This window comes from Anomaloglossus baeobatrachus, chromosome 8 (assembly GCF_048569485.1).
Source record: "Anomaloglossus baeobatrachus isolate aAnoBae1 chromosome 8, aAnoBae1.hap1, whole genome shotgun sequence".
Classification (NCBI taxonomy): domain Eukaryota; kingdom Metazoa; phylum Chordata; class Amphibia; order Anura; family Aromobatidae; genus Anomaloglossus; species Anomaloglossus baeobatrachus.
Window position 1 is genome coordinate 200159867 of NC_134360.1, and position 27872 is coordinate 200187738.

The 27872-nt window shown below is 44.9% G+C and overlaps 1 protein-coding gene across 2 annotated transcripts in view; it reads left to right on the forward strand.

Annotated features, from left to right (window-relative positions):
* The window catches only part of DPYD (dihydropyrimidine dehydrogenase), a 1712944-nt gene that overhangs the window by 855964 nt on the left and 829108 nt on the right, over positions 1–27872 (forward strand). For both annotated transcript variants that reach the window (XM_075321045.1, XM_075321044.1), the window contains exons 10-11: positions 3079–3248; positions 13453–13663. In XM_075321045.1, the coding sequence (XP_075177160.1) occupies positions 3079–3248; positions 13453–13663 (381 nt within the window). The remainder of the gene's footprint in view (positions 1–3078; positions 3249–13452; positions 13664–27872) is intronic.

Here is a 27872-nt window from a genome sequence, read left to right on the forward strand (position 1 = left end):
TTTTGTAATGTTATTCTTTAATATACCTTCTTAAAAAATGTACAGAGAATGAAAAACTGTTTTGCCCCATCTTCATCAATTTTTGTAATAAAAAAATAAATAAAATGCTCCAGGCCTAGCTCACAGTTCACAGTTCACAGATTGGGTTTGTGAGTTATATCTCTTATATTTAATAAAAAAAAAAAACCACAATATCTTTATACTGGGGATATTTAGTAAGCAAAAAGGGCCAGAATTATGGCTTACATTATACAAAAAAGACCCTGAAATAATTGCCTTAATTCAAATGTATTATGTATTTTAGACATTTTTGACTTGCTTGAGTAAGAGCAAAACCTATCAGAAGGTATGTGCCCACGTTGCGTACTGCCGTGACAAATATTCTGCAGTGTTTTGTCACTGCATGTGCATTTTAAAATGCTGCCGAAAAGCTGCGTTTTGGATGTATTTTGAATGCAGAATTGTTGCAGAATTCATGCACTTTGGATGCTTACTCTCCCATAGACAGAGTGGGAAAAGCATCCAAAACGCACAAAAGAAGTGACATGTTGCTTTTTAGAACGCATCGATTTCGTAAAAAAATTTGGCATGCAAAACGCTGCATTTTAAAACGCAACGTGCGCATAGAATTTGCAAAATTCTCATAGACTTTGCTGGGGACGCAGAATGCATGTGTTTACACTGCAGTATAAAACGCTGCGTAAACGCATGAAAGAACACAACGTGCGCACATAGCCTGAAAGGGTATGGAATGACGGGAGATTGGGACGAGGACAAAATGCAACATTGTGCACTAAATTTTCACCAAATTTGTGTAACAAAGTAAGGTAACTAATAAGTTGTTTAAATTGGAATAAAAAATGTCAAGTAAGATTAAAAAGGATTAGTAAATATGCATCATTTTTGGTTTTAGGCCATGAGTAGAGATGAGTGAACCTTTGGAGGCTCGGTTTAGAGAGCATAGTCGAACTTTAGAAATGGTTTGTTTGTGACCCCGACTTGATCCAAAACTCAAAGGCTTACACTGGGGGTAAAATCAGCATGATTAGATGTAATGTGCACACACAAAAAAAATTGAAAAACTTCGCTCACGGTCCCCCAGAAGTGTTCAGTGCTGGCTGCATGTGGGCGCAGACACGAACTGCCCCAATACTGAGTTTCATTGAGGTTCAGATTGTCAGGGTCACAAACTGAACTTTATCTAAGGTTCAATTTTAGCCTCTTAACCAAACTTTCAAAGGTTCGCTCATCTCTAGACTTGAGTATTTGGTGAGTTTTTACCTCAGTAAGCCAAAACTATGAGTGGGTAAAAAAATACAGAAGTGGTGCCCGTGTTTCTATTATACCTTTCCGCTGATTGTTCAACTTCTGGTTTTAGTTTACAAATACCGAGTTAAAAAACTCATCAAATACTCAATGTGTGCTTAGTCTGCCAAAGTGGTACTCTACGGCCATGTACACACATTGAGTATTTTGTGATTTCTCCCCTCAGTATTTGTAAAAAAAAAAAACGAGGAGTGGAACAGTCAGAGGAAAAGTATAATAGAAATACGGGCACCAGTTCTGTATTTATTACCCACTCCTGGTTTTGGCTACAAATACGGAGGTAAAAAACTCACCAAATACTCAACTTGTGCATGTCGTCTTAGGCGGGCTTTGCACGTTGCAACATCGGTAACAATGTGTTACCGATGCTGCAGCGATAGTCCCGCCCCCGTCGCACGTTCGATATCTAGTGAAAGCTGCCGTAGCGATTATTATCGCTACGGCAGCTTTACACGCACATACCTGCCGTGCGACGTCCCTCTGGCCGGCGACCCGCCTCCTTCCTTAGGGGGCGGGTCATGCGGCGTCACAGTGACGTCACACGGCAGGCGGCCAATTGAAGCGGAGGGGCGGAGATGAGCAGGATGTAAACATCCCGCCCACCTCCGTCCTTCTCATTGCAGCCGGCGGCAGGTAAGTTGAAGTTCCTCGCTCCTGCGGCTTCATACTCAGCGAAGTGTGTGCTGCCGCAGGAGCGAGGAACAACATCGCACCTGTCGCTGCACCGGCATTATGGAAATGTCGGAGGCTGCAGCGATGATACGATAAAGACGCTTTTGCGCTCGTTCATCGTATCATCTAGGATTTACACACCACGACATCGCAAGTGACGCCGGATGTGCGTCACTTTCGATTTGACCCCACCGACATCGCACCTGCGATGTCGTAGTGTGCAAAGCCGCCCTTAGTGTCTCTTTAAGGCCAGAGTCACACTTGCGAGTGACTCACGTGAGTCTCGCATTGCATCACCCAGCATGGCCTGCCACCCACTGGACACGAACATCTCAGCTGCATAGAAATACATGCAGCCGAATCGCTCCTGTCAAGAGAGTGTGCGGCCGTGCTGGGTGATGCAATGGGAGACTCACGCAAGTCACTCGCAAGCGTGACTCTGGCCTAAATCAGATAAACAGCATGGGTTACACTGGTGAAATTAATCATTTGCCACTTTCATTCTGCAATGACTGGATTTAAAAAAAAAATATTTTGGTTCATGAAATACTTATCTAATGATTGCTCCATCTGTGTACAATCTAAAGGATTGCAGCTGTCACTCCACAGTTAAAATCAATCAGTAGCACTGAAAAAATTCTCAAGGTAGACCAGAACTTATTTTAATCTAAAAAAAACCCCTCTGAATATGGAATAAAAAATATTGAATATACTGAATACATAAATGTATATTAAATTGTGTTTAGGGTGAACTACATTAATGTGCCACTATCTGACACAAGATACATTAGAAAACTTGTTTGATCCACAACTTAGAAACTTCTAGTACCATGAGTTAAGTAAAAAAGAAATCTGGTGCCTGTATGAGTTCTGACTATGAAATCACATATATGAGCACAGCTTAGGATATGGGAATAGTCCTGTCTCTCAGTGAAGCAGAATAATGTGATAGTGACACTGTATGCTTGGGAACTGCAAGATGCAATTTTACACTGCTTTAAGTACATGTATCTTTTAGAGTTGACATGCAAAATGGTTTCGCTACTTGAAAATGCTTTCCCTCCCCTTTTCATTATTCAGGGTTGTGTGCCTGTCACTCTTCACTGCCGTCCATAAAGGGAACTGTTATTGTACTCGGAGCAGGAGATACCGCTTTTGACTGTGCAACTTCGGCATTGCGCTGTGGTGCCCGCAGAGTATTTGTGGTTTTCAGAAAAGGATTCACTAACATCCGAGCTGTTCCTGAAGAGGTAAATTAAATCTTAGAATTATGGAAAACATTTCAAATGACTTCCATGTTTTTGTCAACTTTTAAATAAAAGGTCAGTAAAAATAAAAAAAAATGCACATTGGGAATTCGAAATTGTTAACTCAATATGGTTTCCCTAAGCTTCTCCAGCAGACTTCGTGCTACTTTATCATGGTGTCTCCAAGACAAAGACTCAATATGTCAAAAATGTTCTTATATTCTGTTGAGAAGTCACACATGGTGTTTAAAATTCTTCCAAGATGTCATGGTTTATTTTTTAACACTTTAGTATCTTGTAGCATTATTATTATTAGGAATAAGATCCAAGACATTTTGGCTACGTTCCCACTATGAGCTTTTGGTAAGCTTTTCAAGTAACATCACAGAAAAAGAAACAGCCTTAGACCTCTTTCACATGTCAGTGAAAAACACACACATGAGCATAATTAGCCGGCCTGGAAGCAGGAGACAGCAGCGACTGAGGACAGCATCGCTGGAGACAGGTGAGTTTAAGAAGCTTTTTATTGTAAATATACATGTTTTCTCTAGTATGTGTTACACAGATCACACCACTGTGTGATCCATGTGACATTAGTGATGCCAGAGAAAAACGGACATGTCCTAGTGCAGAACACATGGACACGCATGTGCACCGCAAGGAAACCCGGTTAGTGAGAGATCACTGATGTTTGCGCATCACAGATCACTGATCTGTGCCCACATACACCCAACCATAAACAAAGCATTTCCGGGAGTGGAAAGCGTTTGTTTTTAGGTCGCACTACATCTGAGAACGTTGTCATATCCCCCGGGAGAACCATTCAAAGACTGCAACTGGCTCTCTCTGGTGTCCCTGCCCACATCATGCAGTGAGGGTCATTGTTTTACAGTCTAAATATTCTAGAAAACTTCACAACAAAGGAAAGAACCTGGGGCACTGCTCCAAATATACTGCTACAATGATGGGGAGCCGTTTCGCGCTTTCTCTCAGTGCTTTAGCTGGTCTCAGCTGAAGCACTGAGAGAAAGTGCGAAACGGCCATCACCTGACGTGTCAGGTAGTTTTTTCCCCCTCCCCGCTAGCCCAAGTATATAGTCTCCACCTGTAAATAAAGAAATTCCTGCAGAGCAAGAACCGGTGAGTGCCTTCATCTCTTCTTACACTTATCTAAATATCCTAGCACCCGCAATACTCTGCCGAGCTCCATGAGTACCCGAGCTTGGTAATAATCGAGTAATAAGCTGAGCTGAGCATGTTCACCCATCACAACAGATTACCAATTTTCCTGTGCTAGTGCACTGGTAATTTTGACCTGCTATTGGTAAAAATGTTTCATTTGCTGTGATTTTTTTCTGAATTTATGTACTTTTTCTTCAAACCAAGATTTTGATGTTGCAGAATTTCTGCATCATTTCTGCACCTTTTATTTAAATTAAGATATTTACATTTTTTCATGTGTTTTTAACGTTTATTTACGTGCATTTTATGTCTCTTTTTGGTATATTGTTTGAAATAAAGCTTATTTATTTTTGATACTTCCTGGTATTTGGTTTTGACCATTGGCTGATGTTCGCGGTCACAATCTTCCCAACAACAACCAGGGGTGGGAGGTCCCGCTACCCCCAGTGGCCTCTTAGGTGGATGTGCATTCGAGGGCACACATTCAACTGTAATGCATTGCAGCACGGGAGCCATCGAGTCTCTGCACTGAAATAGTGGCTGGCATCTGACATCGGTGTCCCAGGACTGTGGGTGGTGCATGACAGTGATGTCATGCATCACTATAGCAGGGACTCCAATGTCAGCTGCTGGCCACTGCGCACTGGCTACAGAGATGGATGCTGCGCAATGTGGGAGCTGGGTTTTTGTTTTCTTAAGTTAGAGACAGAACAAAGACATATATAGAAGGGGTTGGGAAAAATATACTGGGGGGCCCTAGATGGGGCCATATATACCAGAAGGAGGACATGTATGCAAGAGTTGGACATATATACCAGGAGGGGAACATATAAACCTGGAGGGGGACATATATACCAGGAAGAGCACCGGAGGGGGTCATATGTAGCAGGATGGGGACATATATACCAGGAGTAGCCCATGAGGGGTACATATATACTAGAAAGGGTTAAGGAGGGAAACAGATAAACCAGAATGGGGACATATATACCAGGATGGGTCATCTATACCAGGAGGAGCCCACTATGGGGGACATATATACCAGGATGAGGACATATTTACTAGGATCGGGATATACATACCAGGATGAGACCCAGAATGAGGACATATATACCAGGATGGATCTTTATTGATATACTTATGTGCTGTTTACATGCGTACAACCATTAAAACCTCAGTGTAGGCACAGCCTAAAGAGTTGATTCATGAGTGAATCTTCAAAAATTTGAATTTGCAGATTCTCTCAAATTTATCCAGGGAATTCAAAATGCAATACCTTTAATCGATGCTAATAAAATACAGTATGTGTTATTTTGCTTACTTCTCACCCTCCAGACCACAAAGTAATATAAATATTGGATTAAAAACCCAACTCAATTTACGGTCTTCAGAGTTCAAGTCTTGTCTTCAGTCATAACAGTTCTTCAATCTGCTTCAAAAGCCTATCCAGGTTTCGGCTCCGTCATTATGACATATGTTATTACATTGCAAGGCTTATACGGGCGCCACACGGTACGATCTATCGTGCGATCGCACGAGCGATCGTACCCGTCCCCGTCGTTTGTGCGTCACGGGCAAATCACTGCCCGTGTCGCACAAAGTCGTTAAACCGCCGTCACACGTACTTACCTGCCGAGTGACCTCGCTGTGGGCGGCGAACATCCTTTTCCTGAAGGGGGAGAGACGTTCGGCGTCACAGCGATGTCACACAGCGGCCGGCAAATAGAAGTGGAGGGGCGGAGATGAGCGGGACGTAAACATCCCGCCCACCTCCTTCCTTCCGCATTGCCGGCGGGTGCCGCGGGACGCAGGTAAGCTGTGTTCATCATTCCCGGGGTGTCACACGGAGCAATGTGTGCTACTCCGGGTACGATGAACAACCAGCTGAAAGAAAAATAAACGATTTTTTGAAAATGAGAGACGAGTGACAGATAAACGATTTGCACACGATTTGCAAGCGTTTTGCGTTGCTTGTAGGTTTCACACGGGACGACGTCACAAACAATGACGGATGTGTGTCACAAAAACCGTGACCCCGACGATGCATCGCACGATAGATCATCTCATGTGACGCCCGCATTAGTCAGCCATTGAGGGGCTGAAGTTCAGACAGGAACTGTAAAAAAATGGACTACCTGTTGTGACTGAAGACCAGATGCTGAAGACCAGACAGGAATCTGTGCAGAGAAGGTGAGGACATAGGTAAGCAGTTATCATTGTTTTAAAACATTTGAACACCTTCTCAACACCTTGGAATAAAAAAGAATAGTCTGGACACTATTTTGCTGAATTTACTCCAAACAAATTGATACTTTAGAAAATGCACTGTATAAATACCGTAAATGTGAATGTTGCCATTTCCCTTGTCATTAGAGTGTGTCCCTATCAATTTATTTATACATTTTCAAGAGGAATACCAGAAAAATACAACTGTTTTTACAAATAGATAATGCAGCACTGTTCGTTTATGGCAAAGAAAATGTATATATGAAAACAGACATTTCATGTAATATTGAAGGTCATCATTAAAGATACATTTATGAGAAATTTCTAGGTGAAAATACAGGAATACAACTAAACATGCCTGAAAAAGCCTTATATAACTATGGAATACTCCTTGCGATTTGCCATTTCCAGTTTAACAGCTCGCTCACATTATCGTGAAATGCGAGAAAATCTTGTGTGGCGCTCTCACCAATGTTGGTCAATAAGGGAGGTCAGATCAGCAATTTTTTCTCATGCCGATGCAGCATGTCTTGGATTACAAGCACCCATAAAAGCCAATGCGTGTGTGTGAAACATCAGGCTGCACTTAGATGTCATCAGTTCCATATGCAGTGGAGAAGATGGAGAAATTAATCATTCCTTGTTTTCCACACCTGCAATCTGATTCTTGATTGCGAGGGAATCAGATAGTGGATCACGCTCTCGCATCGGATACTATACACTTATCTGACCCTGGCCTTCTACTGAATTCACTGGTGATCCACATTATATTGAGGCACAACCTTTTATATAGAGAGATATAAAATGACATCCTAATTTAAATAGTTACCAATAAAAACCGCATATGATTTAGATATCACTCTTTCATGCAGATGTATACTTTATTACCTTTTGTCTATTTTGTAACATATGCCGCGAGGGATTATAAGCTTTGACAAAAACATGATATTGTGATATTCTGTCAAGTGATATTTATTCTATATATCAGGGTTCCCCAACTCTAGTCCTCAAGGGCCACCACCAGTGCATGTTTTCAGGGTCTCCTTAGTAATGCACAGGTGATAATATAATGACCTGCACAGGTGATGATTCCGACACCCATGCAATGCTAAAGAAATCCTGAAAACATGCACTGTCAGTGGCCCTTGAGGACTGGAGTTGGGGAACCCTGTTTTAATTGATTCACAAATACTTTTCTCAAAAATCAGCAAAGTTCAGCTTTTTTTGGTAACTGTTTATGTTTACACAATTGCAGAAACCTTCTACTACCGGTCCCATCACAGCCATGTCAAGTATTAGCATGGCTGTGATTGGCCAAGAAAATCAATGTAAAAAAAGGGAGCAAAATGGCTAAAGCAGAATAACACTATTTCCGGATCCAGTCAATAATAGGGATGATTGAAAATCACAAATATTCGGCAATATTCGGCTTCGCGAATATTCGACGAATAGGTCACCGCTATGCGAATATTCGATGCGCAATGTAAATCTATGGGAAGCCCGAATATTTGCTATTCGACAACTATTCGTGTTTCCCATATACTTACATTGCGCATCGAATATTCGCAAATAGTTGAATAGCGGCGGCCTATTAGTCGAATATGGGCGTAGCCGAATATTTGAGATAATCGGTCATCCCTACTCATTAACCCTCATACATATTCATGGTGTCCCCACCAACCGGCAGTCCCGGGATTTGTGGTTGGTTGGAGTCACACCTCGTCCACAACCTGTGTTACAACATCTATGATTGGTTGGAATCACACACCCTGTCTGCATACTTATAGTCTAAAATTAAATAAATAAATTGGCATGTGGATGGTGGTTTGTTCAGTAAAATTAATCTTATATAGCTTTGTTCTTCCAGGCTATGGGGTCTGTACTACCTATATGATAAGATTGTCTACTCTTTTCATTATACAAAATTTCTCCTACCCTTTTCTTCTTTAGTGTCCCTGTGATGTCAGGAAATCTCGTACCTGCATATCCTGCCTGCTGTCTCGCCTATGCACTGTTCCACCCTTCAGTGGTTTCTAATACAGTATTTAAAAATATAATGCCAATGACCATGAAAAAGTGGAATGGTGCAGAGGAAAGAATGTAGGCAAAATGCGCAGCCATGGGATTTCTGACCATGGACCATCACACGGACACTAAAGAAGAGAAAGTGAGGAGAAATCTTGCATAATGAATAGCGGAGACAGTCTTATCATCTGGGCAAGCCCCATAGCCTGGAAGATCAAAGCTATAATAGATGAATTTTACTGAATAAGTCATCATCCAAGAGGCATACAGGTATGACTAATTTCAGCTGTATACAACCTGTATGCCAATATTAATAACTCAAAAGCTGAAAAGGGTGACAGAATCCCTTTAATAGCTCTAATAATGGCAAACTTTAATGTTCATATCCCTCTGCCCTTAGTTATGTTTGATCAAACTCTTAGGAAGACAAGATAAACAGTTTTTTACCCAATTTAAAAAGTACTGGCACACTCTCCTAATATTATCTTACAATAGAGAAGTATAAGTTGCCAAGTATCACATTAGATGGGAAAAATTTAAGTCAAAAGTGAAGCAGACTCAAAAAATAAATTGGGATTAATTAGCACCGAAAATGTTTCACCGAATGCTTTTCTACTTGACACGAATGGTACAATTTTTTGTTGTTTAAAGATAAACGCAAAAATATGGAAATAAAAGACTGACTATTACTATGTTACATCTCTGGGTAAATAAACATTTGCCTTTTATTAGCTATTAGATTTTTATATTTTATTGTAGAGTATTATTTGAAAGAGACACTAAAATGTATAGGTGTAAAAAACAGCATGCTAGGGATTAGAAAAGAGTTTAAATTAAAGGCTGCAAGTCTAAAGCACTTCATCTATTCCCTGAGAAAGTGATAATGGCAAAGTTAGATCTGGCACCACGGTCCCCGTCTAACCAGCCGCAGGAACGGCACTTGAGCACGTGTTTGCTGCTACATTCACAGTCTTTGGTATTGTCAGAACCAGCTATTCTGTTTTATGCTGGAATAGCCCATTACAGCATATCAGTCAGGTATCCGTAGAATGAATTTCGCAAATAACCTAGTGTTTAAATTAGCTTTTTCTGCTAAATGTATTGTTCTATAAATATTGCAATTTTCAAACTATCCACAAGACCTTATACCAGATTTAAACTTTTTGTGTTGTACATGTCACGGTTCAGCCTCCCCGTCCACATGGCTAGGGGGCAGAGTCTTCTTCTGAGCCTCACTTCTGGAGCTTGGATGCTTTAAAAACTGACATCTTCAGTGAACGAGCGACGGCTATAAGGTTAGCGTTGCTTTGCCTGTGATTGCTAGTCCTGTAAACCGGGCTTTACACGCTGCGACATCCAAGCAATAGCACCCGCCCATGTCGGTGGCGGATCACGGGGTGATCGTTGCCGTTGCGAACAATATCGCTACGGCAGCATCACACGTAGTTACCTGTTCACCGACGTCGCTGTCACCGCCAAACAATCTCTCCTTTAAGGTGGAGGTTTGTGCGGCGTGACAGCGGCGTCACTAAGTGGCCACCCAATAGAAGCAGAGGGGCGGAGATGAGCAGCCAGAACATCCCGCCCACCTCCTTCCTTCCTCATTGCTGGTGTCTGCAGGTACGATGTTGTTCCTCGTTCCTGCGGTGTCACACATAGCGATGTGTACTGCCACTGGAACGACAAACAACCTGCGTTCCAAACGAGGAACTATTTTTTAAAAATGAATGACATGTACATGACAAACAATTTGACACCTTTTTGCGATCGTAACTGATCGCAAAAAGGTATCACACACAACGACATCGCTAACGAGGCCGGATGTGCGTCACCAACACCGTGACCCTGACGATATCTCGTTAGCAATATCGTTGTGTGTAAATGGGCCTTAAGTGTTATCCTGATCAATCTGTGCCTGTGCCCCCGTGCCCTGTCTGTGTTCCGTCCCCTAGTCGTCCCCACATTCCTCTGTCCCCTCTCCTAACTCCCCACTTGGTTGCTTCCTCTGATACTGACCTCGGCCAGACCTCGACTCCGCTTCTGCTCTTTCCTCCAGTACTCCTTCTGCCCGTACTGTGCTTGACCCGGCCCGCCTGACCATTCTTTGCATGCTCCGCAGCTCTGCTCCCCAGCTGTGCTTTGAGGCACACATTGTGTATCTACTTCCTGGTTCTTGTTGCTCCGTGTAGTGTCTTCTGCTGCAGAGCTCTGGCTCCCCCAGGTGGCATCTTGACAGTATATAGTACTTCTCTAGCAGTCTCACTTTCATCAGATTCAGTGACCAGAGATAGGTGGATGTCCTGAAATTTGTAGTTTCACACAAATTCGAACATGTTGATAATCAATTTGCGTTTCGCTAAAAAAAAATAGCCTTTCACCATTCACCACATTGATGAAGCATCAGAGAGTGGGCTAACATTATTTTGCATTACCGCCTCCCCATGATGCCCTGCAGCTATGAGATCTTATGGATTGTCCTACCTTATATTGGGGAATGAGTAGCTCAGCCTGTGGAGTGTAAACTCTTAGGATCAGCAATGTCCTCTCTCTGTACTGAAGAGTGTAAGCACTTATGACCAGTGAGACCCTCTCTCTTGTGAACGTGCTCAGGGCGGTAGTCCTGGGTGAGTGCTGTATATTCAGCACCCAGGAATGCTACAGAAAAGGGGGGTTGCTGTGTGTTTGAGTATGATGACATAATTACTGTCAACACCTTCGCCTTCAGACCTGGGTGGTTCTGTTATTCCTTATCTTCTGGATACCCTCTTCAAGCATTTCCGGCTAGGCAGACCCTTTCTTTTGCAAAGTCCGCCCACAAGATCCCTTTTCGCAGTCGACCAACACTGGAGTCAATCATGTCAAAGACTACTTTCATACAGATTGCACTCACTTGCTTCTGTGATAAATAGCTGTTGCCACTAATGTTTGTTTCTGTTCATGCTCCCTTGTACTCTCCTACATCTCACTACACTTGTCTACTCTTATCAGTTGTTCCTCCCACACTCCACTCAGCACTCCACTCAGCTCTAAACAGGAACTACATATTCCCATATATCCCCTAATCCTAATCCATCCCCTGTGGGCCAGCTCTGCAGTTAACCCTGCCAACATTATCGCTGTTATTTCAGTTAGAAAAACCCAAACCTTCACTCTGCACTCTACAAAAGTGGACAGAAAACAGTGACATCTTGTGTCTTTTGACATACTTTTCAATAGCTTAGCAATAAAAATACAGATCACGCATTTGCATAAACACCATTGATGTCAAGAAGGAGGTATACAATCATAAGTCACCCTCTTGAACTGTCTCCTGGAAAAGCTAAGCTCTTATGATCAGCGAGGTCCTTTCTCACTCTTCTGTAGAGTATAAGCTCTTATAATCAGAAACTCTCTCCTGTAAAATGTAATCTGTCCGGTTTCAGACGTCTGTGTTTAATCAGGTACAAGTCACACGCATGGTTATGGTCATAAATGTATCATACTTGTGTCACACGTGTGTCACACGTGTGTCACACATGTGACATCTTTGTTTGCGTATGTGTCACACATACCGGAGAAAACACGGACCTTTTAAATAAAAATATTTTCTATATTCACCTGTATCCAGCGCTGTTTTCTTCGGCTCTGCTGCCTCCCACTCCTGACCTCTGCTTATTATGTTCATAGAATATTCACCACAGTAAGGAGCTGGAAGCAGGAGCATCGTGGGGACAGCACCGGTGACTGAGCCACCGAGGACAGCATCGCGGGGATAGGTGAGTATTCAGCAACAAGCAGTGTGTGTGCAGTGACATCCTGGAGGTCATTGGAGTTCCCAATGAACTTTGATAACATCCTGATGACACCCCCATGACACCCGTGCTACAGCAAGTTTCAGGACGGTGACTTCACAGGTTCATCAGAGTTCAGTGGGAACTTCAATGATTCCCCGATGCTGTCCCAATGATGCTCCGGCCTCCAGGTCCTCCCTGCACACACACACACACACACACACACACATAGCTGAATACTCACCTGTCCCCAGCGATTCAGTTCCCGGCACTGAAGTCCCCAGCACTGCTCCGGCTTCCAGCTCCTAAGTGGAGTGAATATTCAGTGAGTATAATGAGCGGCGGTCAGGAGCTGAGGATGGCAGAGCCAGAGAAAACAGTGGTGGATACAGGTGAATATAGGAAATCTTTTTATTTAAAAGACCCATGTTTTCTCCAGTATGTGTCACACTGATGTCAGACAGATCATATCAGTGTGCGATCCGTGTGACACCCGTGCTGATGGAGAAAAAACGGATATGTGTGTGCGTGTGGGGTCATGAGGGGTCACATGGTCCATGTGAAAACACGGCCATGTGAATAACAGCATAGACTGACATGGGTACATGTTGCATTCGTGTTAAAAACGAATGTCACACGCACCTGAAACACGGACGTCTTAAACCGGCCTTATAGTCAGCTGGGTTCTCTCTCTAATCTAATTCTTATGTCTTTTTCAAACAATAATAAGCTTTCCAGTATTTAAATTTTGACAAAAATTTGGTTTGAATCAAGGAGCAGCCATGAAGAAGATTTCCCACGAAAAGAGACACAACATCATTCAGCTCATCGATTGTGGTCTCTCGGCCATGTGCAGCCCCTTTCATCATTGGAGCACCATACTATGATGAAGGGGCACTTTTAAAGTACAACATTGGCACTGTTTTGCTAATTTTATGTTCACTGGAGTTTGATAAAACTAGTTGATAAGTGGCTAGACAGTTATAATGTAATTTTATTGTCTTTCAGGTGGAGTTAGCCAAAGAAGAAAAGTGTGAATTTCTTCCATTCTTATCACCCCGTAAAGTAATTCTCAAAGGTGGCCACATTGGTGGAATGGAATTTGTTCGAACCGAACAAGATGAGGATGGAAATTGGATTGAAGACGAAGATCAGATTGTTCAGCTAAAAGCCGATGTTATCATCAGTGCTTTCGGATCTGTGCTAAGCGACCCTATAGGTACAGTCGATGATTTATATATTTAAAAAAAATTGAAAAAAATCTAAAATTCCTTGTGAATGTTTTTTTTTGTTGGGTAAATATATTTCTTTGTTCCCAAATTTCTAAAAAAAGGAATACAACCATGAGTGAGTCACTCATGTAGAGTAACCACAAAATAAGTATCCACCAATCATTTAGTAGTATTATTATTAATCATATTATTTTTATTATTATTGTTATTATTATTATTGTTCCTTTTCATCCTGAATTTTCAGAGAAACAAAATCATAAAGCTTTTTCCAGTCGAAAACAACAAAGGCTGTGATGGGCAAGCAGAACATAAAATGGCTAGTGTTTGTATTACTGCGTTTAATCTAGAAGTTCTAAAGGCAATTTGGCTAATGAAAACTCATTTTCATTTGTCTTTTTTCTTTGTGTCTTTGGCATAAAAAGAGAAAAAACTGAATACAAAATGCTCTGACTGTTGAGCGGGCATGGAATATAACTATCGCATTAAGATTGTAGAATTTTGTCCTTAACTTTAGGCTTGTACAGGTAGCATACTTTGTACATAACAACAAATCTATGTATTACCTTAAGCGGGCTTTACATGCAACGACATCGCTAATGAGATGTCGTTGGGGTCACGGAATTCGTGACGCACATCCGGCCTCGTTAGCAACGTCGTTGTGTGTGAAACGCAGGAACGACCGTTAACGATCAAAATTACTTACCTAATCATTGATCGTTGACACGTCGTTCCTTTCCCAATTATCGTTGCTGTTGCAGGACGCAGGTTGTTTGTCGTTCCTGCGGCAGCACACATCGCTATGTATGACAACGCAGGAGCAAGGAACAGCACCGTACCTGCGGCCGCCCACAATGAGGAAGGAAAGAGGTGGGCGGGATGTTTGGCCCGCTCATCTCCGCCCCTCCGCTTCTATTGGGCGGCTGCTTAGTGACGCCGCTGTGATGCCGAACAAACCGCCCCCTTAGAAAGGAGGCAGTCCACCGGCCACAGCGACATCGCTAGGCAGGTAAGTATGTGTGACATGCCCTAGCGATGTTGTGTGACACGGGCAGGGATTTACCCGTGACGCACAACCAACGGGGGCGGGTGCTTTCACCAGCGACATCGCTAGCGATGTCGCTGTGTGTAAAGCCCAATTTAGTAAAACATGAATTAATGTTAAAGGGAACCTGTCACCAGGTTTTCCCAAAATAAAGTACGGCCACCACCTTTAAGGCCACTTTTCCAGCAATCTAGTAAGCTGTATGTGTGACTCCAATCCCCTTTGCATAGGACAAATGCGGACAATGCGAGAAGTGTGTGATCGGCTCATTTTTGACTTACATTCTGCATTCTAAGATGTTTTGTTCAAAACCATTTTGTAAAACAAAAAATCACCATCCACCCCCCTTCAGAAGGGTTTTGCTTTCAGTCCACAGCAGAACACTTCCGGAGGTGGTTGGGCAGTTTTTTGTTTTGTTTTTTTTCATTTTTCCCGCGAACAAAACATCTTAGAACGCAGAATGTAAGTCAAATTTGATCTGATCACACAATTCCCACAGCGCAGACAATGCTGCTTATCACTCAGTCACGACCACACCACAATACTCACCACAAGGAGTTTCACATCATTTTCCAAGTCCGAACCCCAAGCCTCGAGAATGAAGGTTCGCTGATCTGTAACTATAATGCGTATCTGCTAGAAAAGTCCAATGAGCTCCGATGACCTAGCAGTAAACTATGGAAGAGTAAGGCTATGTGCGCACTAGAACTTTTTACCTGCGGATTTACCCGCGGATTTGCCCCGGAAATTTCTTGAGAAATGTCTGCAATCTTTGTGCAGACATTTCCCATGAAATTCAATGAGAAAAAAAAAAGCTGTGCGCACTGTGCGGATTTTTCTCAAGAAAATTTCTTGAGAAAATTTTCTCGAGAAACTTTCTTGAGAAAATGTGCATGTCCATTAATTTCCGCAGGTACCTGAGGTATTCCGGGGGTATTCCGCAGGTAGCAATGATGTGCGGTATACCACCGGAATAGCCGCGAATTACCTGCGGGAATGCTCATCGCTGCCTGCGGTTTTGCAGGAAGCGATGTCATTATGCCAGGAAGAGGAAGCGGAGCAGAGTAAACACAGACGTCACACTCCCTGGACGCCGCACAGAAGCACTTCCGTGCGACCTCCAGGTGTCTGTGCAGTCTGTGTCCCGCTCCAGCCTCGCGGCTGCCTGCACTGCAGGGTGTCAGTGTCTGCCCGCAGTGTCAGCAGCTTGTCACGCGGCAGTGCAGGGGATGACGATCGCTGCTGTCAGGAGGTGAGATCATTACCTGCTGTGACGATCTCCTGCCTCCTGACGTCAGCGCTGTCACTGCTGTCTATGCCCGTCTCGCGAGCGGCCCGAGACTGTCACTAGCGGTGACGTCACGGGCTCTCGCGATACTTCTGACAACGCGGCGGGCATAGAAGTCAGTGACAGCGCTGACGTCAGCAGTACAGGAGATGATCACAGAAGGTAATGATCTCATCTATGCTTCTGATGGCAGCGCTCGTCATCCCCTGCAGTGACCTGAGCTGACCTATTGATGTTAGCTCAGGTCACTGCACAGCTCTCCCAGCCAATGGGGAACATTCTGTTCTTCATTGACTGGGACAGCGACTATGGTATGGATCGCCGTGGGACCCCCCTTCCTTATTGGATTACGCCGGACGTGGATTGATTGTTCTTTTCAATAAATTGGTTAAAGAGGCTATGTGGGGAGTGTTTTTTCAAATAAAACTTTTTTTGTTGTCTATTTTTTAATTATTACTGACTGGGTTGGTGATGTCGGGTATCTGATAGACGCCTTACCTCACCAACCCCAGGGCTTGATGCCAGGTGACATTACACATCTGGCATCAACCCCATATATTACCCCGTTTGCCAACGCACCAGGGCGCGGGATGAGCTGGGGCAAAGCGCCAGGATTGGCACGTCTAATGGATGCGCCACTTCTGGGGCGGCTGCGGCCTGCTATTTTTAGGCTGGGGAGTGTCCAATAACAGTGGACCTCCCTAGTCTGAGAATACCAGACCCCAGCTGTCCGCTTTACCTTGGCTGGTGATCCAATATGGGGGGGACCGCACGTTTTTTGTTTTAAATTATTTATATAATTTAAAATAACAGCGTGGGGTGCCCACTGTTTTGGATTATCAGCCAAGGTGAAGCTGCCAGCGGTGGTCTGCAGGCTGCAGCCGTCTGCTTTACCCTAGCTGGCTACAAAAAATGGGGGGACCTCACGTCATTTTTCTTTAATTATTTATTTATTTTATGGCTAAATACAAGGCTAAGCACCCTTTAGTGCCACATGAAAGTCACTAAAGGGTGCCAGCTTAGAAAATGCAGGGAGGTGGAACATTATATAGGTTTTTCTCATCTATCTATCTATCTATCCCTCTATCTATCTATCCCTCTATCTATCTATCTAGCTATCCATCTATCCCTCTATCTATCTATCTATTCATCTATTCATCTATCTATCTATCCCTCTATCTATCTATCTATTCATCTATCCATCTTTCCCTCTATCCATTATCTATCTATCGATTATCTTTATTATTTATTGCAGGGACAAACCTGCGGTAAATCCACGGTAAATCCGCGGTAAATCCGCGGCAAATCCGCGGCAAAACCGCATGCGGATTTGGTGCGGATTTTTTCCGCAGGTCCGGAAATCTTTCACTGGCAGAAGTTTCTCAAGAAATTTTCTTGAGAAACTTCACATTTCTAGTGCGCACATAGCCTAAGTTTGCCTGCACAGGAGTACAATTGGGAGACACTGTGTAGATGACATAGGATACATCATCGACTTGAAGAAAGGAATTATAGGAAAGAGAAGGCTCTAATTCAATACTAAAGTCGTCCATCAGACCAGGACCGTCTGTTGGTATAATGAAATGTCTTTTTTGTGCTATCAAAAGGGAATTGGGCACTTACAAGTATCCTACTAGAATTCTTGATATCGAAGCTCTTGTAATGCTCTGCACATGAATTAAGTGAAATATCTAATCAGCAGAACAATACTACATTTCTAATTGGAGGTATTTGCTAATATTAATATTATTGCACTTACTAAATACTGGGATAGGATCATAAAGATGAGAGTAACCCTTTAAAGCTCTAGTGCAAGTATATAACAATATACAGGGTGGGCCATTTACTGTATATGGATACACCGAAATAAAATGGGAATGGTTGGTGATATCAACTTTCTGTTTGTGGCTTATTAGTATATGGGAGGGGGGAAAACTTTTCAAGATGGGTGTTGATGACCATGACGGCCATTTTGAAGTTGGCCATTTTGGATCCAACTTTATTTTTTCCAATGGGAAGAGGGTCATGTAACACATCAAACTTATTGAGACTTTCACAAGAAAAACAATGGTGTGCTTGGTTTTACCATAACTTTATTTGTTCATTAGTTAGTTACAATTTTATGACCACTTATAAAATGGGTTCAAAGTGCTGCCCATTGTGTTGGATTGTCAATGCAACCCTCTTCTCCCACTCTTGACACACTGATAGCAACACCACAGAAGAAATACTAGAACAGGCTTCCAGTATCTGTTCTTTATGCACTGAAGATGGCATGTTCCTTAAATACATTTGATTATTGTGGCTAAAGAAATCTATTTTAACCTCATCAGCCCACAGGACTTGTTTTCAAAACGTATCAGGCTTGATTGGATGTTCTTTTATACAATTTTGACTCTGATTTTTATGATGAGGGCCCAGGAGAGGTTTTCTTCTGATGGCTCTTCCATGAAGTCAATATTTGTGCAGGTGTCGCTGAACAGTAGAACCATGTACCACAACTCCAGAGTCTGCTAAGTCTTCCTAAAGGTCTTTTGCAGTCATGCAGGGGTTCTAATTTGCCTCTCTAGCAATCCTAGGAGCAGCTCTCACAGAGATTTTGCTTGGTCTTCTAGACCCTATCTTGATCTCCACTATTTTTGTCAACTGTTATTTCTTAAAAAAATTAGAAACTAAAGAAAGGGCAAAGTGAAAATGCTTTTCTATATTTTTATAGCTTTCTCCTGTGTTGTGGGCCTCCACCATTTTCATTTTCATAGTACTAGGTAGCTGCTTAGAAAAACCCATGGATGCTGTTTTTTGGTGCAAGGTTAGAGGAGACTGCGTTAATATAAGGCTGTGAAATTTGCATCATCTGGCCTTTCCTAACAATGATAGTGAACAAGCCATAACCATAACAAGATAATTAAGGTCTGAAACCTTGGTCAAAGTTATATCAGCGCACAAATCTCCAAAGTTGTCCAGACATTTGCATCGGCTCATTTTCCTCTTTGTGATTTTGAAAATGAAAAAGATGAAAATATATATTTTTTTTGGGTCTAAAATACAAAGGAAATGTCATGGTTCTCTCTCTGTTTTAAGTATTTATTGACAGTTTTTTGGGTCTTCTATTTAAATGGGTTTTATTTTCTTTTGGAAATTGTAAGGTTAATTGCAGTATTCCTTGCCAGCAAGCAGGCCCAGTACCAACTCAGGTGTTTCTGGTCTGGACCACACTAAGTCCTTTTTAATACACTCTGCTACAAGCAGCTGGAGCTGGAAGGAGCTGTTGTTTGATACCCTCAGCTGAAGTTGCTGTTATGGCTGCAGTTGGGGTTGCTGACTGCAGCAATCTGTTGTGGTATTTTCCCCATCTGTCTTCCTTTCCGTGTGTTGTTTTAATGCAGCGGTGAGGTCAGCATCCCTTACCCGCCCACTCACTAGCCAGGACTATTGTAGGGTCTTTCAGGGCTTCATGTTCCAGATCGGCGACAGGTGAGCAACCTGTATAGGGACTGGCTAGGAGTGTAGGGTACTGCGGCAGGTAACTGGAGGAGGTGTCCATCTTTCCTCTCACTAGCACTAGGGCCCAGCATTGTTAGTGTGCCCGGCGTACTCCTTGTTTGTTGTTCTATTCCCTTATTTAGTTCTGTTTTTGGCCTCACGCCGGACATCCCCTAGTCGTGCGTGACAGGAAATGTGTAATCTTTAACCTCATGCTTTTTAGAGCTCATTTCATCTTTAACTTGTTTAATTGTTCACAATACCAAAAATATTGATCAAGGGTGCTGCTGAAACTTTTGTATGTCACTGTAGTTTTTAAGTCAGTTGCGTTAACTTATCCAACCCTATCGAAAAGACATATAAAACCACATGGTTTTTCAAAGGCAAAAAAAATACCTATAGCTGTATCTCTATCTGCTCGTCATTATCCAAGACTTTGTAATATACATAGAGGTTTACCCCTTGATAATACCATGTGGATTAATCCCAAATATGCTTCTGTGTTGTTGAATAATCATTTCTAAATCATAAAGATGTTTTTTTTCATAGGGACGACTGGGAACATCAGTAAAAATCATACAAGCCACCTCAACTCTGGTTCCCTTAACACCTTGAATATATTTTATATAACTAATGCACTGTCACACACAAAGCATACGTTGTTACGCTGGATACTTAGCTTCTATCCCTGGTGTACTTGTGAAACCAATAAATGTTGAGCCTTCTGCCAACTTGGAATCTCTTGGAAAAAAATCCCAGCATTGAGATAATATAAAGAAATTATCGTCCTTCCAGGCCACTGATGAATCATACGCAGAACCATATGGGCAATCTGGTATTACATCTGCCTCTACCAGACTGACTGTACATAAACAGGTGTTCACTTTCCAGTCCTACAAATATGCGATGCCCATAGATAGTGTGAGTTATGTTAACAAGAAGGTTTTGTACAGAAAGATCTTGGCACATACTAATCCCTTGTTTTCCAAATTAGCATGAGAAAAGTATTGTCAAAATAATATTTGTTCAAATCATATGGTTACATAGTGATTTTACTGATTTTTTGCTACTTTTATCAATTGATTGGTCTAAATCCTAGCAGTTTCCAGTGGGTTTCTCCAGCCATGCACAGTTCATGGTTTCTTATACGGGCTGACAAGCGCCATTCTATGCTGTTTGTTAGGTATAAGAAGCTAACCTATGCTCATGTATCTAGCAGTTATTCCTTGTTCAGAATGGATTTGGGTTGACAAGAAAAGAAATAAAATGATCCAATACAGAATCCATTAATTTAATGTCGAGCTTGCCAGGGGAAACAAGCATAGCGGGATGCGTTCAAACCTACGTGAGTCTGAAGCACAACAGAAAACACCAGAAAAGGGGGGAACGGGGGACACACAAACAACAGGAGGCCCTGGAACTAGTGAGAGGAGTAGGTGGGTACCTCTTAGCCTTACCTCCAACTGTTCCTTCTCTCCTCACCATTCCCTATACAGTCTCCGCAACTGTTGCCGAACAGGAACCTTGGACCCTATAAAAGCCCTATAGTAACCCTGACTAGTGAGGGGCAGGTGGGGTTCACTAGACCTCACCACTGCACTAACAACACAACAGGGAAATAAAGACAAATAGGGGAAAAGATAACAATAAATGGATATAGCCTGAGCACAGAAACCAAACTAGTAGAATGTTCCTCAGAGGCAGCTAGGACACAAATGAGTTTGTATCTTCAGCAGGGATTGCTGGGATACAACACTATTTAAGACTGAAGGGCGTGACTACTGAGTAAGTGCAGCTGATCACTCAGCAAAACTGGCACTTAACCATTTCCGTGCCAAAAGAAATGAAACCCATTTAGATGAAAAGATACTGTACACATGAGAGGCTTCAGTCCAAAGGCTGTCACTAGTCTCAACATACAAGCAGACGATCATGACATTTAAATTGGGAAAAAATGTCTTCTATTTCACTGCAATATAGTTGAAATCTGTTTTTTTAAATAGATTGAAACAGGTAGATTGCAAATGTTTTGTCCAGCCACAAAAATGGATAGCAATTGGATCATTGTTTGTTTTTTTAACTTTGAAGTCTATAGGACACAGATGGTGATCTACTATGGCATCCATTGTAAATCCAATGAAAACTGATGCAAAATAGAAACCAAAGTGTGTGTTAAATTTTTCTCCTTTCTCAATGGTGTGGAGACACAAGGGTCAGTGTGGGTACTCTAGTCCGCTGGCCTGGCTGTCCTTATAAATACTGAAGATTATTGTAAAATCCAATGATCCTAACTCCTTACAAATATCCAAAACATTTTAGTAGTCCCAGAATACAAAAGAAACCCCAAAAAAGTCCAGATAGCGATATTTCGGCCAAAGTAGGGCCTTTATCAATCCATTAAAATTACATACTGACTTGATAAAAGCCCTACATGTTTTTGCCTGTTGGTGAACCAATAAAGTCTTACCAATGTGTGGTTCACTCACCCTGTGTTGAGTGAACCACACATTGGTAAGACTTTATTGGTTCACCAACAGGCAAAAACATGTAGTACATTCCTAGCAAGACACAAGTTGGTACAACAAAGAGTCTCACCCTTCTGCTGGCCCATCAGGGACTAGAGACGTTGCACCTTCATGGCTTCCAGGGCCAACTATCACAGCCTAGCAGTGTGATGCCCTGGGCAAGCCAGGGGTCACAGGTCATAACACCACCACACCCTACACCCCGAATAGGTACACCAAAGCTACACAAAAATCCTTGTTGCCTTCCTCCAGGGGCTGATGTCCACACCAGGGGGTGGGCCAGGCGGTTGGCTCTGCCCACCAAGGAGTTCACAGCCCTGGAGGCGGGAAAACCAGGCAGATAGAGAGTGGAAGTGAAGGAGTAAACAGTGAAGTGGTAGAGGAACAAGAGAGGAAGGAGAAGAAGGACAGTGAGAGTAGTGACAGTAAAAGTGACAGTTGAGAAAGCCTGAAGTTGGTCCAGGTGTGTGCCCCGGACTGAGAACAGCAAGGTCAGCAGACGGCGGTGACTGTCTGCAGGAGAGGCTACTTGGAGGTTGCCGAAAGGACCGTGGACGGTGGTGGCCTGGCGGTACCGAAGCGGTATACGAAGAGAAGCCAGCACCATTGGCAGGGGCCTTTCGGATCCCGGCAAGGCTAGGAGTCGCCGTAAATTTGCCAAATCCATCAGTGAAGGGGACCCCTGGGTCTCCCAACAACCAAGTCCCGATTGAAGGCAACAGTCCGACCGTTAGAGAGAGACACCGCCACCGCCAAGGCACCAGTTTCTAAGGGCCAGCGCCTGCGGGCAAAGAGGGGCTACTCCGGCACATATCCAAGCTGGGGAGCGGGTAACCGGTGGGAACCCATCGCTACCAACATAGACTTAGGTGCAGGAAAAGGGACCGTCACCGTCAACTACCGGGGAAAAGCAACAGCAGCCATCCGTGGGAACTGTCTTTCCAGCCGTGTGTTTTACCGAGAACTGTGTCACCGTCTCAGGCTGAGTGAGTACCACAGTGCCGTGAGGCACAGTGCTGCCCCCGCGTCCCTGCACCCCACCAAGCCCTGCACCGGCCCCGCCATCCCTCATTCCCCAACTCATCACTGGGCACCCGGGACAACCACCCCCTACCCATGGAGGGGAGAACTAACAACTTTGCTGCTACCTGTCACCGCTCCCGGGATTCCCATACAGAGCAGCGGTGGTGTTCCTACAATCACCACAACCGTGGGTGGTGTCACGGACAATAAACTATCCCAAAAACCAAACCCCTTTCACTCACGGGCGAGGAGCGCCGCTCGAGTCCCCGGGATCCGGCCCATCGCTCGAGCCACCGAGCAGCAGCAGGCCGCAGCAGCAGCGGCAGCCGGACCCGAGCAGTGGGAGAGCGCAGCGTCCCCTCCTCCGCCCGCGACAACTTGGCGTCACAAACAGGATCTTACCGCTCTGCCGTTGGGTAGAGGTGCGCCTTGTGACCGCCGGAGGTGTCCGGCCGGAAAATTTCAGAAGTCACCATCTTTGGCACGAAGAGTTCCCGCTCGAGCGTCTTCTCGAGTAGCAGAGGCGCGAAGGCCAAAACCCCGCCCCGATAGAGGAGGGGCCGAAAAGAGGCTAAGGGGGATGAAATGGCGACTGGTCGCATGTAGCCGAGGCTATAAAAGCAGGGACGCCAGGACTCTGCAGCCATCTTGTTCCTGGAAGAAGCCGCCAGCAGCATGTGGATGCCGTCCCGAAGCACCGTAGCCCCCGCGCCGGGAACCGCGGCGTAGGTGGAGATCCAGACCGCGCAGCTCTACCAGAGGCTGCAGGTCAAAATGCAGCTCCTCATGGAGGAGTGGGAGACCGACATGGCAGACGTGATAGCAACCATGTGGAGACGCGAGGAGGAAGCTGAGGAAGGGAGGGTGAGTGACCCACGCCCCGATGCCCTTAAAGGGCCGGTCATCGCGGCTGCAGGACCCGGTCTAAACCCTCTCGCCCTGTTACCTCCCTCGCCACCCGTCTCGGAAGCCATGACCCTGCCACTAGGCCCGCTGCCACCGCAACCGGTAGCGATACCCAGCATGCCCGCCCCGGCAGGCCGACCTGTAGCCGGAGCCCGTAGCAAACCGGAGGTGCTGCCGTGGAAAGCCCCTGTGCCCATCCTTCACACCTCGGCTGAGGTTGCGCCGGGTTGCCGCTGCAAGGCGGCGTCCAAGGCCAAGACACCGCGGGACCTGCCGCCCAGATCCCTAACAGTGGGCAGCGTCCAAAATGTCCCGCGGGGCCCAACCCGTGCGCTGGTGCTCGCAGCAGCTACGTACTGGTAAAGGGAGCCGGTACCGCTGGGCCTGGAAATCAGTGAGAGAGAAAGAAAGAAAGCAGAGATGGTGGCCCGTACGATCCGGGAGAAGGAGAGCCTGAGACAAGCTACCTTCCGGGTCCGGGGCCCGCTGTATGAAGGGCAGGTGAGGCGGTTTGATGTCCGCCGGGGCTATGGATTTATTTATGAACCGGGCCTGGAGGCCGAAGTGTTTATAGCCCGGCGGGATGCGAATGCTCACCTGCCAGAGGAGCACCCCGGTCGTAACCTGATGCCGGGTGACATAGTCCAGTACACCCGGCACTGTGGGGAGAGGGGGTGGTTCGCGCTGGATGCCAAGTTAAGGGGCAGCCAGGAGTCCCGTGAGAGCGCCGAGCCCCCTCCCTCAGGTGATGCTGAGTACTCCGACTGATGGCAGCGGGACACTGTTCCACCGTCCCCGTTGGGACCAGAAGTCTGTGTGCGTTTGAAAGTTTTAAAGTTTTGCAAAAGATGAAAATGTGTGATCAATCGAAGTTCACCTGATTCACCGTGATTGGAACCGGCCATTGCAGGCATTGTTGTCCCCGTGGGGACCGCTTGAAAAGTTGCATAGGGAACTCTCTATGGACAAGCCCGTGAACTTGCAGGGCAACCACAAACGTTAAGTGGCTTGTAAATAAAAATGTTTCCGTTGCAGCACCGTTACCACCTCCGGAGAGGCAGGTTGGAGAGAGGGCCCGCAGTATAGCAGGCTGGGGCCCTGCTACCACAGGAACCAGTGGCTACCCTCTGGAGGGGAAGGACAGATCCCGCTCGGGTAACTGGTTCAGGACTGGGGTCAAGGAGTGCTGCCTGTTTCTTAGAGGCAGCATCAGGGCCAGGTTACTTGGGTGGGAGAAAGCGGCAGCAGCAACCGTTTTAATGTTACGTAACGTTTAAGAAAAAGTGCCTCCCACTGTGGGATGAAGTTATTTTACTTGTTATGTCTTTATCGTTTCCAGAAAAATAAAGCCGGTGTTGGACGGGCAGCCCGCGGACGGTCTGCATTTTGCTAAGGGGGAATGTGACGCCCTGGGCAAGCCAGGGGTCACAGGTCATAATACCACCACACCCTACACCCCGGATAGGTACACCAAAGCTGCACAAAAATCCTTGTTGCCTTTCTCCAGGGGCTGATGTCCACACCAGGGGGTGGGCGAGGCGGTTGGCTCTATAGACAACAATATCAGGTCCACAAAGCAGATGTTAATTTAATCATGCTAAGTTTATTAAATATTACAAAAACACACATAAGAAAGTGTAAAAGTACATTATTTTTGATAGAGGCTACACAAATAAGGAATAGAGGAAAAGTCGCACTACTAAGGGTGACTGTCTGAGACCAGTGCAATCCGCAGTCTGCCTATACCCAGCTTATATATCTCATATGGGCTATGATTTACATTTGAGATTTGATTCTCAAATGTAAATCATAGCCCATATGAGATATATAAGCTGGGTATAGGCATATATTTATTTATATCAGCCGTAATATATGTGGTTGCGGATTGCACTGGTCTCAGACAGTCACCCTTAGTAGTGCGACTTTTCCTCTATTCCTTATTTGTGTAGCCTCTATCAAAAATAATGTACTTTTACACTTTCTTATGTGTGTTTTTGTAATATTTAATAAACTTAGCATGATTAAATTAACATCTGCTTTGTGGACCTGATATTGTTGTCTATAGGATCTTTTATTCCCAGGGACACGTTGTTTTTCGATATTTGAGGCTAATTATAGGTTGCAGGCGGTTGGCTCTGCCCACCGAGGAGTTCACAGCCCTGGAGGTGGGAAAACCAGGCAGAGAATGGAAATGAAGGAGTAAACAGTGAAGTGGTAGAGGAGCAAGAGAGGAAGGAGAAGAAGGACAGTGAGAGTAGTGACAGTAAAAGTGACAGTTGAGAAAGCCTGAAGTTGGTCCGGGTGTGTGCCCCAGACTGAGAACAGCAAGGTCAGCTGTCGGCGGTGACTGTCTGCAGGAGAGGCTACTTGGAGGTTGCCGAAAGGACCGTGGACGGGTGGTGGCCTGGCGGTACCGGAGCGGTATACGAAGAGAAGCCAGCACCATTGGCAGGGGCCTTTCGGATCCCAGCAAGGCTAGGAGTTGCCGTAAATTTGCCAAATCCGTCAGTGAAGGGGACCTCTGGGTCTCCCAACAACCAAGTCCCGATTGAAGGCAACAGTCCGACCGTTAGAGAGAGACACCGCCACCGCCAAGGCACCAGTTTCTAAGGGCCAGCGCCTGCTGGCAAAGAGGGGCTCCTCCGGCACATATCCAAGCCGGGGAGCGGGTTACCGGTGGGAACCCATCGCTACCAACATAGACTTAGTTGCAGGAAAAGGGACCGTCACCGTCAACTACCGGGGAAAAGCAACAGCAGCCGTCCATGGGAACTGTCTTTCCAGCCGTGTGTTTTACCGAGAACTGTGTCACCATCTCAGGCTGAGTGAGTACCACAGTGCCGTGAGGCACAGCACTGCCCCCGCGTCCCTGCACCCCACCAAGCCCTGCACCGGCCCCGCCATCCCTCATTCCCCAACTCATCACTGGGCCCCGGGACAACCACCCCCTACCCACGGAGGGGAGAACTAACAACTTTGCTGCTCCCTGTCACCGCTCCCGGGATTCCCATACAGAGCAGCGGTGGTGTTCCTACAATCACCACAACCATGGGTGGCGTCACGGACAATAAACTATCCCAAAAACCAAACCCCTTTCACTCACGGGCAAGGAGCACCGCTCGAGTCCCCGGGATCCGGCCCATCGCTCGAGCCACCGAGCAGCAGCAGGCCGCAGCAGCAGCGGCAGCCGGACCCGAGCAGTGGGAGAGCGCAGCGTCCCCTCCTCCGCCCGCGACAGCAGCACCCCTCTTTTGGTGGTATCCACTGAGAAGAGATAGCAGCAAGCTTAGGAGGCAGTTTTGTGGTTTTTTTCAGTTGGACCCTAAGTTCCTCGGCTGACATCATGTAGAATTCTTTCTCTTGGTGCTTTTCTGTGATCATCCAGCTGGAGCCAAAGTTCCTCAGCTGAGGGGATGTAGAAAATACACTGGTGACAGAACCAAGACTCTTGTATAGCTATCAGTTCTCAATTCAGGCCAGGGTGTCTTATAGGATTGGTGGAGATGGCTGTTCTCTCATTGGTCACAAGTTCAATTCAACTACATAATTTTCCTTTGAACTATGCAATCAGAGGGACTGAGCCAATACACATTTACAGAAAATAAGGCACCAAACAGTCTGGGAAGAGACAATGGTTATCTTCTCTTGATCTAACAAACAATAGTTTTCATATGTCTGGCGTAATTAAGAACAGTTCACCTTCATACAAAAGGCAAAAATGCTGACTCCTCACAAATGGTTCCAGTTATTTTTTAAACTGGTAAGAATACAAGTGGATGTATGTCAATAGGAATGTAAATTACATCACAAAGTACAGCTGTAGCAAAGGTTATCATGTCTTAGATTGAATCATCTTGATAACTTGGCAAATTATGGTGGAAAATAAGTATTTAGTCATCTAAAAACATGCAAGAATTCTGGCTCTCACA